The sequence below is a fragment of the Drosophila yakuba genome, chromosome 2L, assembly GCF_016746365.2.
Source record: "Drosophila yakuba strain Tai18E2 chromosome 2L, Prin_Dyak_Tai18E2_2.1, whole genome shotgun sequence".
Lineage (NCBI taxonomy): Eukaryota > Metazoa > Arthropoda > Insecta > Diptera > Drosophilidae > Drosophila > Drosophila yakuba.
The window spans coordinates 11,279,726-11,297,411 of NC_052527.2; the positions used below are offsets into that span (position 1 = coordinate 11,279,726).

At 39.7% G+C, this 17,686-nt stretch overlaps 3 protein-coding genes and 2 non-coding genes across 5 annotated transcripts; 2 read left to right on the forward strand and 3 right to left on the reverse strand.

Moving 5' to 3' along the window:
- Positions 1-221: 221 nt before the first annotated feature.
- Positions 222-2,574, reverse strand: LOC26536299 (flocculation protein FLO11). Its single transcript, XM_015199238.3, has one exon. The coding sequence runs from the start codon at positions 2,572-2,574 to the stop codon at positions 1,471-1,473; it is 1,104 nt and encodes a 367-aa protein (XP_015054724.1). The 3' UTR covers positions 222-1,470.
- LOC6527759 (anaphase-promoting complex subunit 11) lies at positions 2,508-3,216 on the reverse strand. Its single transcript, XM_039371520.2, has one exon. The coding sequence runs from the start codon at positions 2,913-2,915 to the stop codon at positions 2,658-2,660; it is 258 nt and encodes an 85-aa protein (XP_039227454.1). The 5' UTR covers positions 2,916-3,216; the 3' UTR covers positions 2,508-2,657.
- Positions 3,217-3,768: 552 nt separating this feature from the next.
- Positions 3,769-16,550, forward strand: LOC6527761. Its single transcript, XM_015198309.2, has 6 exons — positions 3,769-4,104; positions 10,810-10,984; positions 11,115-11,176; positions 11,809-11,986; positions 12,154-12,386; positions 15,524-16,550. The coding sequence occupies exons 2-6, from the start codon at positions 10,965-10,967 to the stop codon at positions 16,309-16,311; spliced, it is 1,281 nt and encodes a 426-aa protein (XP_015053795.1). The 5' UTR covers positions 3,769-4,104; positions 10,810-10,964; the 3' UTR covers positions 16,312-16,550.
- Positions 16,551-16,663: 113 nt separating this feature from the next.
- Positions 16,664-16,735, reverse strand: Trnad-guc. The gene has a single exon. It is a non-coding gene; the product is annotated as a tRNA-Asp (tRNA).
- Positions 16,736-16,872: 137 nt separating this feature from the next.
- Trnad-guc lies at positions 16,873-16,944 on the forward strand. The gene has a single exon. It is a non-coding gene; the product is annotated as a tRNA-Asp (tRNA).
- Positions 16,945-17,686: the final 742 nt, after the last annotated feature.

Below are 17,686 nucleotides of genomic sequence, written 5' to 3' on the forward strand. Positions count from 1 at the left end.
AGCTGGTTCTCATTAGACTGAATCCTTGTAGGTCATATGCCACCCGAGATATTCAAAGCTAGGTCAGTGATTATATTTTGCGACTTGTGCTTCAGCATATGTTCTATGTTCTGCTGATATATCGATGCGTTTGTGATCTGGTTGATATTTAATTTCCGCACATTTTGATTTGTAGTCTCTGTTGGAGTTGTGTATTTGTAAACGAAATAAAGAACAGTCGATTATGATCGTGTGGATTTTAATTCCAATCGTTTAACTTCATAGGGTGATTTAATTTTAGTAGATTATAAGGAATTTGTTTTGAGAAATAAAACAATCTAAGAACTAACAATAAATATTGGAAATTGTATAATTTTTGATTAGGTAATATATGTAAATCTGTTTTCATTTCGCAATCTCCCGCTTTATGCTTGTGATATGGGAGACACCGATGGTATCTACTGCGTTTTCATCAATTCGCTTTCAATCGCTTTAACTGTTACTTGGTAAAAATTGTATATGTATTTAGGATATAAATATTATATGCAATGCGTTCCAGAGTTACAAGACAGCTATCCCCAATTGCGGAGTACGACTTTTGAACAAATTGGGAAAATTTACAATCGAAAATAGTTTAAAATGCTTTTCTGCTTCACGGAACGTGCAACTTGAAGGCAACTGACTCATAGTTTTGAAACGCACTGTACAACTGCTCGGGGGATTTGCTCCAATACTTGAGCTTTACATATATATGCCTAGGTTTTTTTTGTTGTATTTTTAATGATAGGATTATTGGACTAACAGTAAGATCAGCTAGATTTTGCTTTGAGATGCAGATACAGGTTCGTATTATATAATTTTCCAATCGATTCGCCATTACGAAACTAAGACTTAACAGGGCTATAAAATCAATCCAGATATTCATATGTATAGGCCAAGAGTTTAGTTTTGGTTAGTGCTACATGAGTTGGAACAATTTGATTTCTTTTTTGTTGGATAGTATGCATTCTAACAAAACATTTCAGAGTCAACGCAAATAATAGAACTAGATCTATGAATTCGATGCGGAATTTCAAGCATTTTAGAATTACGTTTATACAATTTGAGTAATACATAGATGCATATAAGGATCTTATCCTTTACTACTTAGCGATTATTATTGAATACAAATTTCTTGTGTTTATTTTTTAATATTAAACGTGAAAAGTGGTACGCTTACATTCATAGACATTTTCATCGTTTTGCAAAAAACATTTATAAACCGTTCATATGTTTTGAGATTCAATATCAAGAACGTGGGACCATGGCAAGCTTTATGAGTTGAAATTTGATAGAGTGAGTGTTGAGTGTGTGTGGGATCTTTCTGCACTTGAATTTGAATTGACTCTTGGAGAAATGTCGTCTAATTGACCCTTTCCGAAGTGTTGGCAGCGGCTGCTATTTGAATCTGCTTCTGTTCTTGAACTTGGCTTAGTCCAAGAACGGGTTTTGTCATACAGGTCGCGAATGGTGGGTATGTTGGGGATGTTGGTGTGAATGTGGATGCGGCTGGGTGACGCTGCTGATGCTGTGGTTACTGCTGCTGGTGCTCGCTCCGCCTCCACCACCGCCGCCCGCCTTTTGCCTTGTGGGTGGCGGCGGAGGCGGTGCCTGTCTCATGCGCTGCTGCAGGATTCTCGGCAACTGTGGATGCGCCTTGTGCTGAGCTGGTGGTGCGGGTGGTGGCGCTGGCCTCTGGTGGTAGTGGTTAGCCGATTGCGGCTGCTGCTGTTGTTGCTGCTGCATTTGTTGGTGCTTGCCCATCGAGGAGGCAGCAGATGAGGAGCCGGAGGCTCCTGAAGTGGAGCTAGTTGAGGCGTGGGAAGTGGTCGACCCAGTGGCCAGTTTGGTGGGCAGTCCACCGCTGGCTGCCGGCGATGCCATGGCCCTGGAATTCACAACACCCGCACTCCCAGCTCCGGCAGCATCTGTCATCTTAGGCAAGGCTACTGGCGCATATGAGCCATCGTCCTCTTCGTCGGAGCTCAAGGAATTCGCGTCCGATGGAGTGCGAGACCTCGAGGGCGGCGACAGTGCGTCCTGCTCTTGCAGGAACACACGGAATCCCTGTATCGACTCGTTTAGCGCCCACAGCTGGGACAGCAGCGACAGATCCAACTGCCGCAGACCGTACATCTCCCGTCGCAGAATGGCCAACTGGTTGTCGATGGTGGACGAGGTGGCTCCAGTGCTGCTCGAGCTGTTAGTGGGCGTATGAACCGCTCCAGCGCTGTGGGTGCTGGAAGCGCGACTGTGCACAGATTCCCGATCACTCAGCGACTCTTGCGTGGACGAAAGACTACCGTGCCGCTGGCTGTGTCCATGTCCATTGTAACTGCGATTTCGGGACGCCGCCGCCGCAGACGAGGAGGTGGAGGGGCCCAGGTATAGTTCGCCGGCGGCTACTGTCAGTGCGGAAACACTGGACGCTGGCGAGGCTGTGCGGGGATGGGGGCCAATGGCCACAGGAGCCGCCGTAGCGGCGCTCAGACTTTTTGGCAGTGGCGGCAGACCCGTCAAGTGCGGCTGGGCATCGTTGCTGCTGTTCTCCATCATTTGATAAAGCTTACTATGTCTCTACGGTTTCTTCTTACTGCTGATCCTCACGGGTATTTAGTAACTAGAGCTATAACACGGGCTTAATGCACGTTGAACTTCCAGCTCTGGCGGCACATGGGACACTGTTTGTTCAACGGTTGCAGGTTCAGCCACTTAACGATGCAGTGCATGTGGAAGCAATGGGAGCAGACACCCCACACCAGCGGGCAGTCGTCACCGGGCAGAGCGCACTCCGGGCAGGTGCTCTCGAAGGACATGCGACAGATACCGCAGTTCTCGTCATTCGCTATCCAACGCCAAGTTGCAACTCCCGTCCATGACTTGATTGTCACTTTCATTTTGCGCACATTTGTCTCACACTGCAATTGTCTGGTTTGTACCCGCTATGCGTTGCATGGAATACGAGTGCTCTGGCTAATGAAGCGGATGTTTTTCGACCGTTTCCGAATGTTTTTTGCAAAATATTGCCTTTTTTCTTTAGTTAGGCTGCTGAAAATAGGTCGATAGGTCCGGATATCGATGGCCCGATTGGTCGTAGTGATGCGCGTAGTGTACACTGAGTTAAGCTGTCGGTCAAGCAGTGCCACTTGGGATGGCCAATTGTGCTAAACGATATATTTTTTATATATAGTTTATTTTGGTATGGAGTTGTTTAATAAATAGGAAATTTGCATATTTTTTTTTTTTTTTGAGTATTGTAACAATGTACATTTGATGTGCATTTAGTGCTATTTATTCATTTTAAAGTCGCTTTGGGGCAGTTACAAGCAGTTAATAGAAATATCGATATTATATACAAATCTATCTGACTGTGAAGTGTTATCGGTCCTTGGCGGAAAGTATTCAAACTCTATGCTGTGCGGAAAGAAATCATCGATAAAGTACAATTTAAAATTAATTAATGTGGTTAATTAAATATATTATTTTCAATATCAAGGCCACGTTCTCGGAGCCGCAGGGCCATCAATTACAATTTTCGACAATGACGGGTCGGAGCACAGGTCAGATCTATAATCAGCAATGCGAACGGCGGCGAATCGTGTGTCTGAAACAACTTCCGAAAGCTTATGCTCATGCTCCATCGGATTTTGATTTGATGGGGCTCTGGGGTTGCCTTGTGTTGTTTCTGTTGTTGTTGTTGTTGTTGTTGTTGCTGTGGCTGTCGGGGGCCGGTGGAGTTGTTGTCTCCGGTTTATTCGCAGTCAGTCAGCCGACGATTGTTGAACCCGACAGACGTGCGCGCACTACATATGTAGCCAGTCAGCTCGATCGGCGAGCTTACCCGTTTTTCCCACTGTGTTTTTTTTCGACAATTTCGCGTGCAAAGCGTTGATCACTGCCAAAAATTGCTTTGTCTTCCTGCCCCCCATGTGTGACGCAGTCTTCAACAAAGGTTCTGTGGAACTGCAAACGGGATAAGCAAACCGAAACCCTTGTGAGTGAAAAGAAAGTGCCTACGAAAAGGAGTTGATTAAAAGTTGAATACTAATTGAAAAGGAGCCGCCGCCTGCAAAGTGAACGATCCGTGTGAGTGTGAGAGTGGAATTAAATCAAAACACAATAAGTGAAGTACAACAACACGGCGTTGTTTAAGAACCTGTAATTGAAAACGCACTTGAATACACCCATACAGGCAAGAATAATATGTACAAAAAATAAGCCCAATAATGCGCCATACAACACGTTGTTGACCCTGAGCCAGAGCCTCGTGATTTTCCAAGAACAAGTAGAACCCCATACCCCCCCTTCAATTCCCCCTGCCCATAGATGATGGCAATTAGTTAGCATAAGAATTTATGTTGCAGTTTATTGCACTCTTTCTGCCTCCCGTTTCTGGAAAAAACCGTTTGCGCCTTGCAGGGAGCTGAGATTCTGCCACTTAACTTGGTCTTGGTCTTGGTGTTCCGGTTTTTGGTCACGCCCGGGTTTTTCTCGAATTCTGCGAATCCACTTACGTGCATCCCATAAGGCATCTCCATAAAAAACATGGTGTGCTCATCAGTTTTCATTGCAAATGCAATGCGACAATTCAGTTCGATATTTGCGATTTATTTCGCTTTGATTTGTCTTGCCTTGTCATGTGTCTCGTCCATAAAATGTTGCTAATAAACAAACAATTATAAAATGCCGATTTTTACCTCTTCAGCGCCTTAGATACGAGTCCAAATAAACAATTTACAACCATACAAAGCTTTGAAGCTGTGAATTTGTTTATGACTCATTGAATTATGGCTCTTGGTACGCGCACATTTAATCCTTAAATAGATTGATTCGTACTTCAGCAAAATAAGTGACTAATAACATCAAAAGATTTATACATTATATATTAAAAACTTCACATATTAATTTGTCTGCTAACTAAACGAGAACACTTATTTGAAATACTACATGCGTTTAGGAACTACCAAGTATATACAATGGCCACAACCGCTTCTGATTATCATGCCTTTCGACACAATTTTGATTGATTGTATATATCCCAGCGATTAGTTTTTTGGCCGCTAGCATTCCCAAACTCTTCCTTTCGTCATGTCATATCTAATCAATAATCGTAGACAACCGAAAAAGTGCTGCTATCGTGTTAAAGCCATACGCTTCAAATCAAAGTTACTTAGTCAACCGCCTTTTGAAATCGAGCGTTGCATTTGCAGTGCAAACTGTGTGGTGAGGAGAACTTGCATTATCGTCAGACGAAATAGCTACTATAATGTATATGGTCATGAACAATCAAGTGATTACTGATAAAAAATTGAAGCTTGAGGACTGACAAACAAAATACTTGGCAAGCAGATTTGGCCGAGATAAGTGCCCATACACATACATATACTCGAAATGTATTTTAAGGAAGAATCTTGGCGGAGGGACGTGTGCTGAGTGAATGATTCAAGTAAAAATTACTTATGAGACACCTGTGACTCACTCGCCTGAGATACAAAATCGCGGAACTGAAAAGATCACAATGAAACGACGGGGTTTGCCTACATAAATTGCATTCATTCATAAAAATATACAATAAAATACAATACAATTCTAGCCGCATTTAGAAGGGGAATGTAATGTCATGGGATTTCGTATTCTGGAGAACCGATTCATATTCGCGTAAAGTATTTCCCGTTTACGCTGGAATTACTTTTATATTCAGGGTCTTTTTTCTCCCGTCAATTAATGGGCAAACAATTTAGAGAACCTTTGCTGTTAATCGGAGCTTTATCTCTGTGAAAAAGAATACAAATTCCATTTTGTTTTAGTGTATTAATTGATTACGGTAAGAGTTGTGGAGCAACAAGGTGAAATGTATTTCTCAATGGGAAATTGATGGCATTATCTTAAAATCGTTCTGGTTTCCATGTCTGAAAAGTATTTAGAAGAGTAAAGGTGTATGAACATACACTTCCGAGTTCGACTGATTTAATATCCTTAAATTATCTCTTATTCTGTCATATTAAATAATGATTTTTATGAAGCTGACTTATTTTTATACATTTAATTCCGGTTTCATTCAGTAAATAAAGCTGTGGTCGGAATAACTTCAATACTTCCCTTCTTAAATTATCTGGTAGCTTAATGCAAAGTATATTTCAATTTCACGTTGTTGTTCGTTCAGTAAAAGGTATAAATGCCAACGAAATGGTTATAAAGGCAGAAAGTTGAGCCGACAGACACGAATCGAAAATATTTGTGAGCTCCATTACGCTTGAGTTTGAGTTACTAATTTATAAGATCAACAGAGACTACTGCGCGTGCTCCAAAAACTTAAATATATAGAAAAAACATTCGAGAATCGATCTGCAGTTGCGAAAACGACTGGGTGCGGAAACTTTTCAGTTGCCAAGTGAAACTCGACGGCAGTGCAGTAAATGCAGCTCCAACTCGATCGCAATACAAGTCAGGCTCTGATGTCGCATTTCTGTTGTCTGATGTCTGATGCCTGTCAAAGCCTAAAAACTGAAACGAGGCCAATGCACGCCACTTGTCGTCTGAGGGGTTTTTAGTTTACCATGAACCGATTGAGGCACTACATATGTACATATATATATATATATATATTTATATTCAAGCTGCAAGTCGGGCTGCGGTTAATGACACCTGGATTCGATCTTTCTGGGCAGTTATAGAGTCTGATGCCGAGATGCCCGATGCGTGTGAACGATTTCATTTGACGGGCTATTGTAATTTACACTTTGCATTTAATCCAAAAGTCAATAGCAACAGCAAAAAGGCATCTGTTGATTTTCGGAGACGGAAAAGCGTTGTAAATCACATTGAGATATTAATATTCGAAGTGATAATAAAAGTTGTTATTATGGAACTCCGCTTTACACCTTTCTTGGCTGGGAAAGTTTTCAACACTCTTTAAACTTTAAAACTTGTTAGGGAATTGCAAATGTTTATTTTTTTACAGTCATTGATACCCTTATAAGTTATAATACCTACATATATGTATGTACATACATACATATGTGCATTCTTAGCCTCGCAAATATCTCAAACAATGCCAAGCTCAATTAAATGAAGTGGGAGCTCGATTTGAATTTCTACTTAGCAAACTAACGATAGAAATGGAATAATGAATAATATAATAGATCATGTTGATTAAAATACACGTTTCTCTCCGGTAATGCAAAAAATAAAAAATAGTAATAATAAACCAACGTTTTTTACGCTTTTGAACTTTTCGGTGATTTTCCAGTGGGAGATTCTAGATAATGTTCATTTCGTCGTTTATTATATTGTATATGGGCATGTACATATATATTTTTTACTGCCACAGAACTCGTTTTGTCGTAAAATGTTTTAATGATTAAAGAGAGGGGCTGAAGTTGTGAGAGGATGTCCGACAGGCGTATAAAAAGTTAATTAAGTAAAGTGCATTAGATGCTAAATGCAACTTACTAATCAATTTTTCAAATTGAAACCGCTTAGCTAAAGACTTGCTCCTTCAAAAGTGCAATCAAAGCCCAGAAATAATTTTGCTTGCTAATCCGACTCGTGGAAATGGGTTATGCATATGAATTTCAGTTTCGTTTTTATTAAAATGTTGTTTGAAAGAATTCAGCGCATTGCATGCATCGCTCGAGTGACTCGTGAAATTGTACATTGTAGTTCGATTGTTATTGTTCGCAGTTCGCAGTTTTGGTGCTGAATTTGTTTTGCACTCTGTGCGGAAGTTATTCGCTCGCAAATTTTTACCTGTGTCATGCGATTTTTTCTCTCAAATTACCAAAACAATTCAGTTTCGACCCAGTTCAAAGGTCAGGGTAAAAAAATAAAGAACGAAAAATCCACATCCAAATGCTGTTTGCTTTGTCGGGTTTACTTAACGAGATATGAATCGCAAACTTTTCACAGCCCATTAAAAATACAAGAGACAACTTAAATGATTTTTGCTGAATGCTTTTTAATTGTTTACCCCAATTAATGACTCGGAAAAGGGTTGCTATATGGCAAATCGAAGCTGACTAAGTGGCTAAGCTTTTGTACACAAATTATGATTTTTACACTTAGCTTCAGCAAAAGTTGTTTGACTCGTTTCAAGGTAATGCAAATTTATGTCAAAATAATTTATAATTACAATTTAGGTTTTATTTATAGAGATTTTAAATAGGCACACTTTATGCAAAACCTATTTGTGTACATATTTATTGAAAAATTGTAGAAGTGGGTTGTAAAAAATCAAAATTTTTGATATTCAAAGACTGAATTTAATGCAATGGCAATGGTTATATACACTATATAATACACTATATATTATATAGAATTTCACTTGTTTCTGAACCATAAGCTTACCAAAGTCCAATATTTCTCAAACGCCCCTCGTGGTGTATTGTATAACGCCTTTCGAGTTGGCATGAGTTTCACGCACAAAACGTGTAGACATCAACAAATTGCATTACACGGCTTAAAGTAACAGTGGCAACGGAAAGGTAGCAACTAAATGACTGCTATTCATTTCAGCGCCGCTGATTGACATTCAATTACCAAATAGCCCCGCCCCCTTTCCCCTTTCTCGTCATCGCAGGAACTTTAATGAGTGTTGAGCGCTTTTCCACTCAACTGTCGCCGAATGCTTCGAATACTATGAATATAGCTACGGCTTTATCAAAAGACAATCAATTGATCGATTGTCGCAGCTGGGTCTCACATGATTCGCTGTGGTCTGTGAACTCTGGAGAAGCTTACTTGTTTTTTCTTTCGGTGTTAAACATATCTTTACAACCAACAAACAATTGTCTTGGTTCTTGACACCTTAAAGTCAAGTGAAATCGGGTAGTTACCTTATCTGCACTCAGAGATTAGCTTCTTAGAATGAACTTGGAGATAAACCAAAAAATGGGATCTAAACAACCAAAATTTGTCAAGTAGGTGCAATGAAAGTAGCTATCGACAATGTAACTGCAATTTGAAGCTATAAAATATTATAAAACAATTCTCAGTTCAGTTTGTTGAACTTTGTTTCGGAGTTGCCGTTATCAACTCGTTTAAATTCAATTAGCAATCTTTCGATAAGAGCTTACAAAACTGAATTAGTAATCTATTGATATGACTTTACAAAACTGAATTTGCAATCTATTGATAAGATTGTAGACAACAGAAAACGCCGATAACATGGAGGTGAAGTTACACAGCTAAACTGGGTGAAAAAGCAGTACAAGAGATTTTCCGTCAGCCTAAAAGTATGCTTATTGGGGAACGATGGGTGGATCCGCGCCTCCCACCGCCCAACGCAATGCCTCCCCCCTGGGCGCCCACCCACCTGTGCAGAGAATGTGGCCTCAATTTGCAGAAACGCTTATCGTTCAAAGCGTTAAGTAAACTCAGGCAGGCAAACACGAGTACATGTGTAGCGAGGTTATCTTCGTGTTGGCGCGGTGCAAGTTTAAAAAGTTTCAATTACTCCACCAACACCGACACCAACACACGCCCACACACACACATGCAAGCACACACGCGGACAGAAGTGCAAGGCTTGAGCAGGTGTCACAATACAGCAACAGGTTACAGTGGGACGAGACTAGGTCATAGTGAACACAATTAGTCCACGCTTGTATTTCACTCATTCATTTAACTTCACGGATGTTGTATTTTTTATTTTTGTTGCTTTTTAACTGTTGAATCCAAATATTAAAAAGTCAAATTTTGTATGCTTTTATATATAAATATTATAGAAGTAAACACTGTGTACAACCTGCGCATTAAGCTACTTGAATGTCTGCGAAATAATGACAACGAAATTGAAACTGAACGGCACAGAATGCGATAACGCATGGTCATAAATTTAAAATATTCTTGCACATTCAATCTGATAATGTTGGGGACGCGCCTCGCCACCTGACCCACGGTGCAAAAAGAGAGCAAAAGAGAGAGTTGGCGATGTTCAGTCGGGAGAGAAGAAGAGCGCCAAAAAATTATCATAGTTAAAAATTGTCGCAAAATCATCACTCTCTGGCAGTAATCTATCATGCGCGATCGATCAATGGGGCTCCAAAACTGCTTCTGCCCACCACCCCCTCCCGCGGCTCCACTTCCACAGAGAGAGTTTATAAAGTGGGTGAAGCAGAGAGAGAGAGAGAGCCTTCTCCAGTAGCTCCTCTCACATCCACTCACTTTTATCACACACACGTACACTCAACAAAATAACAGCCACTAACAAAATATTCTCAGTAAAAAATTAATTATTCCGATACAATATATTACTTAACGAATAACAAAGTGAGAAATATTACAATAAATTAGGCATGGTTGGGAATGTACTACATTTGGTTCTGGTTCTACATGGTATACGTGTCGTATGAGCAATATTTTGGTGAAACGAGACTATTGCACTTCGCCTCAATTCAGATAAATAAATACCAATTTCCTAATAGCATAGACCAAAATATATATTTTTATGTATGTATTTTCAAGAATATATTTTTATTCAAAAACAAACTTTTCGGTATATACAAAATATACTGCAAATCCAAAACTAATTTTTTGAAACTTAGTAGACTGTTTCCCTCAGTGTAGAATGGAGAGCGGGTGGAGAGCGCCATCAGAGCGCGATTTGGGTTTGGGGCCACTTCATGTGCCGATAAAAGCTGTCTCCACACGCTCACCGTTCGCCACTGAAAAAAAATTTCTGGAACGAGTCACACGCACCGCACGTTCCTCCGCGGAGCAACAATAACAACAATAACAACATAACTCGTCGTCGTCGCACAAATCTGAATTTAATTTATTATTCCCAAACAGCAATCATAAATTAATCAAAGCATTACGTTACAACACAAAAAACGATTTTCGGACTCGGATTCTCTTCACTTTTTTTTCCGAGCGGAGAGTAAAAACAAAAAAAAAAGTCAAGAAAGCAAGAGGAAGAGGAAGAGCAGGAGGGAGCCAACAACAAAATGTGCCGCTGCTGTCAAAAGTGAGTAAACGCTATGAATTTCCCCCAATCCTCCCCACCTCTCGCTTGACCAACTTGCTCCGCATTCGAGCCAACAATTCACTTGGCTAACACATTCCGAATCGTTTTATTTTCGCATTTTCATTTGTAGCTGCTGGGAAGATTTCTACTGGAATTGCTTCGAGGAGCGTTTCTGCTACGACGAATCCATCGGTGAGTTTTTCAGCTACTTTGATTGTGGCAGTTGACGGATACGCGCTGGTCGCGATTACCTGAACTGAACTGCCACTCAGATACAGATACAGATACAGATACACACTCTCTTCGCGCGCAACACACACACACACACACGAGAAACTAATAAGATCTTGAAACGCACAATGCTACGGCGATTTTGCGCGAATTCGCGCGATTTAACGTGTTTGGCATTTGGAATCGAGTACGAGTACGTAAAAGGAAAAAAAACATTGGCAGATAAATCAGTTTTATGGCAGTTTTGGCCAAACTTGCATATATAGAGGGTGTCTTCAAAAGTTTCGCTTTAGTAAGCTGCGCAGAGTTTTGTTTACATAAATATATTAACATACATATGCGGAATGGGAAGAAATACTTTGTTATTTAACAAGAAAAAAATTAAAAATAATATTGTTACCAAATTAAATTTTAACGCGTGAATGGTAGAGTTTGGTTTATAATTTCGATCAAATTCGGTTTCCGTAGAAGACTCACTTTCTGTTTGGAAATGAAATTTAAGAGGAGAGGACTGGGAAGTTTCTAGAACAAATTTGTTTATAACATGATTTGTTTATATCACTTACTAATTTCGCCACCTCCTTGTCCCTTAGCCAACTACAATCCCGAGGAGGACGAGGACTACCTGGCATCCAGAAAGAATGGCCAGATTATTGGACGCATACAGCCGACATCGGCGGATAATAATAATTCGCTGACGGTGCCCCAGCCGATTTGCGATCAGCCGCAAATGAGGCAGGGCAACTCGAGCCTGGGCCTGAGCCTAATGAGGTACTAATTGATAGATCAAATCCCGCTCCAGAGATCGCATTTCGCACTTTGTTTGGAAGGCTGGCGGTTAGCGAGTAATTGGCATGCTCGTGTTCGCTTACTGTTGGCAATAACAATTGGCATATGTATATATAATCAATGTCTACTTTCTTTTGTGGCCCTTTTAGCGCCAAGATCCACGAGGAGGACTATCGCCGCGAGACGCAGATCAATGTGCCCAACTTGGGGCCAGAGATACTGGCGGTGTTTGCCAACTCGCAGATCTTCCAGGACCATCAGCCCACCAAGCTGAACCGGATCAGCACCAAGACCTATCTGGCCGGGATCCATTCGCCGAATCGCGAGATGCCGACAACACCGCGTCTCAGTGATCAGGATCGTTTGCTGCGGCGACTGGAAGGTAATGATGGCCCCAGTGGTGCACACACCCCACTTTTGGGTGGTGCTGGTAATGGTAAAAGCAGCGGCAAGAGCACCCGCAGCAGCAGCATCGTCTCCAGCGGTGTGCCCAAGGTCAAGTTCTATCTGAACTGAGACCCGATGACATTTATGGCATCGATGGGCTTTGGGGTTCAATGGGTACTAGCAGTATTTGTGCCAAAGATTGAGCAACTCTCGCAATGCGGATATAATCGATGGGAGAGTGATCAATATCGCCAAAATGTGACTTAATATTATTAACTAATTAGCTGTAAGTGTTGCCAATATCGCATACGACGAGTATACCACAACGCCAAGAAATATTTGAAAGAGACAGCAAGGCCCAGTGTGGCTGGCATTTAGTATTATCTATACTCATAAGTAGGCTAACTTAAGTTAACTTAAACGTTTACCATTTAAGTCTTAATTGTTGGACCTTGTAATTGTTTAGTCCTAAGTGACAAATAGCAAACAGTATGATTTTCATAAAGTTTTTAAACAAAAATTTCGCTTGGGTTTCACTTTTACGCTCCACATCTTAAATATCGGTGTTACACATTCTGAAATGTTTTAGCCAATTTAATTGACTGACTTTATATTTAGAGAAAAGTTCGGTTGAATACATCATCTTGCCTTTAAATCGTGTTTTCCATCATTTCAGCTAATTATTTTGTGCACTTTGAACAATTGCTTTGTTCGTCAAGTTGGCATTACTCAACAGCTTTTACTAATTGCTTGGGACTGGGATCGCTTAGTCAAACATATTCACATTCAAAGCGTTCAGCTTGTAGAGAGATTTCTCAGAAGTGGTTAAAACAATTTCACTGAGAAACTTCGAAATCAATCCTTAAAAAAATCTGAGCTTCTAATCAAATTCAAAACAAAAAGGGAAACTAAAAAACGTAGAAATAATATTTAAACGAGTTTTCATGACAATGTAAAAAGCATATGTCATATTTGCCCAAACAATTATTATAATTTGACAGTCAAAATTTTTCCGCAGGCATGACTCACAATCCATTAACTCCATTTAGCTTCAAAAATATTCATTCATTCATTCGAGCCTCCAACAAGGAAAAGGGGAGAGGAACAAATCTGGATCTGAAGCCAGATTTAATTAACAATTTTATTTCTCAGTGACGCAGACAGCACCTTAAAGTGCCGGTTTCATCTGGAGATAAGAGCAGAAAAATATCTTGCTGTACGTCACACATTTGATATCATATTTGGGAAGAGAGATAAAAGCATAGCCAATTGGAGATGATTTAATGGACTATTAGGCCTGCCAATGATTTATCGCAATATTCGCAAATTGGTTAATCACTGCGCCCAACTTATTCCACCAAGCCCATCATTGCACCATTCCATCAGCAAAACGAAGCGAACCCAATTAGTCAAATTTCGATTTTCTTATCGAGACCATAAAAGTGTGTTAACAGCAAATAAACACACAGGCAATATGAATATTTTCGCCCATTTATGTATATTGTCCAAAATACTCGTTTGGGTATATTTTTTATAGATAAGAGACTCGAGGTGGTAATCAGTTTTTGCATGCTAACGATCGATTCCTCAGCTTTTCCTCAGCTGATAAAAGTAAAGGTGCACAGAAACCGTCAAGTTTGTAGATGTGTGGTGCTTGTCATTTCAGTCTAAAGAAACTCATTTATAAACTCCGACAAAAGTTGATTATTTATATGTATCATCGTTTCTGGTATAGTTTAATTAAAAAAGAAGCAACCACTCAACATGGGTACCTCTATAGAAAATAAACTCAACGTTAATATTTTGTATACTTAATGGCTTAGATTTGTATTTACCTCAATACATTAATGATCGTCTCCATTTCAAAGAGAGTAGGCATAAATATTTAAACAACAGGTGCTGTATGTATCAATATTTAACAAATCGCGTTTAATTATTTATATGTTCGGATAATCTCAGGTTTCATTTCGCAATTTAGCAAAACATTAACAACGATCAATACGAAATTGAACAATAAACAATTAATACCCCAGTTTCGCAGAATTGTCATGCATGTTTAATGCCCTGGACTATTTTATTTATACTTGTAAATTATATTGTTATACGTGTGTATGATATCTTAACTACATTCACGTAGTCATCACGTTCTGTGGCCTATGTGGAATGACTTTTCCGATTCGCCAGTCGAGGGCTCCTGTACATTTATAGCCGTTTTGCTTTAGGTATTTCCCCATCTACATCATATAATTTCGTCAGCACCTTTTACCCTATAAAGCTGACGTTCATTGTCGGGGGCTAGACGATAATTAAATCGTTAATAATTAAATACGTCATCTTGTATCGCTTAACTCATTTCGCTTTCTCGAAATAGGATCTAATTAGTTTCCGATTAAGAATTATTAAAGACTAATTTAAACTAATATGTAGGTATCTCCTTTGCTACATAAGATAATTAGTTTAATCTTTACTTGCAGCTAAATTTCGTACTTTTAATTTATTTTCACAAATAAATAAGAAAGCTGAATTTAATAAGTTGGTATTTGACAATGGCATGCCTTCAAAGCGCATTCTAGTTATCCAAATAAGAAAAATTGTTTGCATTGCAAATATTGACTGAATCAGAATGATTACTACATTCAATACTGATAAGAAAATCGTGCGACTTTATTCATTTGATGCTTGCATGTATCCGTTAAGTTGATATATTTTCTGTGAAAAAGACCTTTAAAGTCAACTTAAATGCACACATTTTGAAAGTACAGTTAAGTTAAAAAATGGCAAGTAAGAAAAAAAACGTAGTTATTCTATAATTGTAACATTCTAGTGATTTCCGACTCTAAAACTTCCATTTTAGCCATAGTCGAGGGCTGCTTATTATCTGCAAATATCTTTCCTATCTGCCATGAACTCAACCCTTATCTTGTTTGCCAACCTTTTATGCGTCTTACTTGTCATCTACTTTTCCAACTCTTCCCGCCAACTTGATGTTACTGAGGTCTTACAAAGTTAATATTGTCATTTCCGAGAGTTGGCTAATTTGGGTACATTAAAATCACAACTATATCTCTAAATTATAAGGTTTTAGTTACTTTAGTTAACACCTTTTAAGATGAGTATGCCTTCTCTTTGCAGGAGATGCCACTGATGCGAGAACAGGATCGGCTGAGAAGCGAATCACCTTCACATTGGCTCCCAGCTCCGCCGAATGCTCGCCCTCGGGTAGCCAAACGACCCTTACTCCCAAAAAATTCGAGGCCATTGCCGAGGAGGAGAAGGAGGATGACAAGGCCGATGATGATGAGGAGGAGGAGGAGGTCATGGAGGAGGTGGTGCTGCGACCTCGCCTCATCGACCGGCATCCCCATCTGCTGTCCAATCCCAGTGGCCTGACCACCACGCCCAAACGGATCCTGCGATCCGCCAAGAGCGTTCCACACATGCATGTCCGCTCGTCGGCCAGTGAGACGGATATATTCTCCATAAGCGGTACGATGACCGGAAGCAGCCAGATCAGCATGACGCCGGAGGTACCATCGATCTCGTTCAGTAATCTGCCGAAGAACTACGAGGACACTCCCACCATCGAGAAGTACAGGGTGTCGCAGAGTCTGTATTCCATTCAGACGGCAAATGCTGCACGGGCCACGCAAGATGATTACTCCATGCCGCGCTACTTCCGTCGATCTGCCATGCTATTGACCCAGAGCTCTGAGGTCCTGCCCGGCGCCAGTTCACTGGCCTCCATGTCGCCATCGATCGCCTCGTCCTCTGCCTCGCCCGGTTCCTCCAAGGATGAGCTGCGTCGCCCAGAGAAGGAGAAAAGCAAACGACTCCAGATGTTGCGCGGAAATCTACCGCCCTTACTTATCCATTCCGTGTCCTTCAAAAGAAATCGCGACGAGGGCAAGCAGGTTGACTAATCGCCCTCCAGATATATATATATATATATATATACATTTATATAATTGTTAACCACTTTGTCCATGTTTTTAATGTCTAAAATGTATTAGCCGTTAGTACCTGCTTATGCGATTTCTGTATTATCTTCTAAGCAATGACCTTGTCCAAACAATTCTTCAGTATTCGGATGTACTTCAATTTGAGTTAATGATTGATATTACAAAATAAATTGTATTTTATCCAAAAAAAAAAAACAATAACAGATTTAAAATAAATACACTTATAAAAATATTTGTATTTAGCTATTTATTTATTTAGTATTTATGATTATATTGAAAATATAATATAATTATAAAAAAGTAATCTACATCTCTCCCCGACGGGGAATTGAACCCCGGTCTCCCGCGTGACAGGCGGGGATACTAACCACTATACTATCGAGGATGTTGAACAACAAGTGTCAAACTCACTTTTTGGGCTTACGCAGTATGAATGATTGTTTCAATTTCGATCGTTTCACATTTTTACAGTGAAGGCAGAGTGCTATGTCTACATGGTTGTCTGACAAAGCACAAACAACATCCTCGATAGTATAGTGGTTAGTATCCCCGCCTGTCACGCGGGAGACCGGGGTTCAATTCCCCGTCGGGGAGAGACGTAAATAATTTTTACGTTTTTTTTATATTATTTATATACAAATGCCATTTATTATTTATTTGTACTCAATAAACAAAAACTTTAACTATCTTTTACAAATTTGTACTGCCATTTTCGTAATATGTAATAAATTACAAGTTTTAGAAAAACAGTTCTATATAATGCTACACCATATAAGGATAATAAATCTTGGTAAAACAATACTAATATAAAACAATACTAATATTACTCATTACGAATAAATAATTTTTTTTACGGGGTAACTGAAGCCCGAACAAATTCAGGTTAGCACCCAGCATGGCAGCGCTGGTTGTAGAAAATCCCACTGGCAACGCTAGTCGTCCACCAGTTTTCAGTCCTATTGGTGTGTGTTTGTACAACAAAACATTCTGGTTGTTTTATTTGTAAGGTGCTTTTTTAAAAACATACTAAATAAATAAAAAAGTTACCTATATTTTATTTAAGTTGTGAATAAAATAAATATAAACAAAAGCTTGTGCAAGTGAATTAGTTAAATTGTAAATTATAAATAAAGCAATACATATAAATGGCCGGCAAAACAGAGAGCGCGACTTTTAAGAGATAGAGAGAGAGCCAAATAGGAAAAGATTAGAGTTGCCAGGTTCCAGTTAGGTACCAAACTGAAAACCGGTACACCTCTGATGTTATGTTTTAAAATATTATATGGCTTACAGCAAAGCCTTTAAATTATTTGTCAAGCTTTGAAACTATCATTTT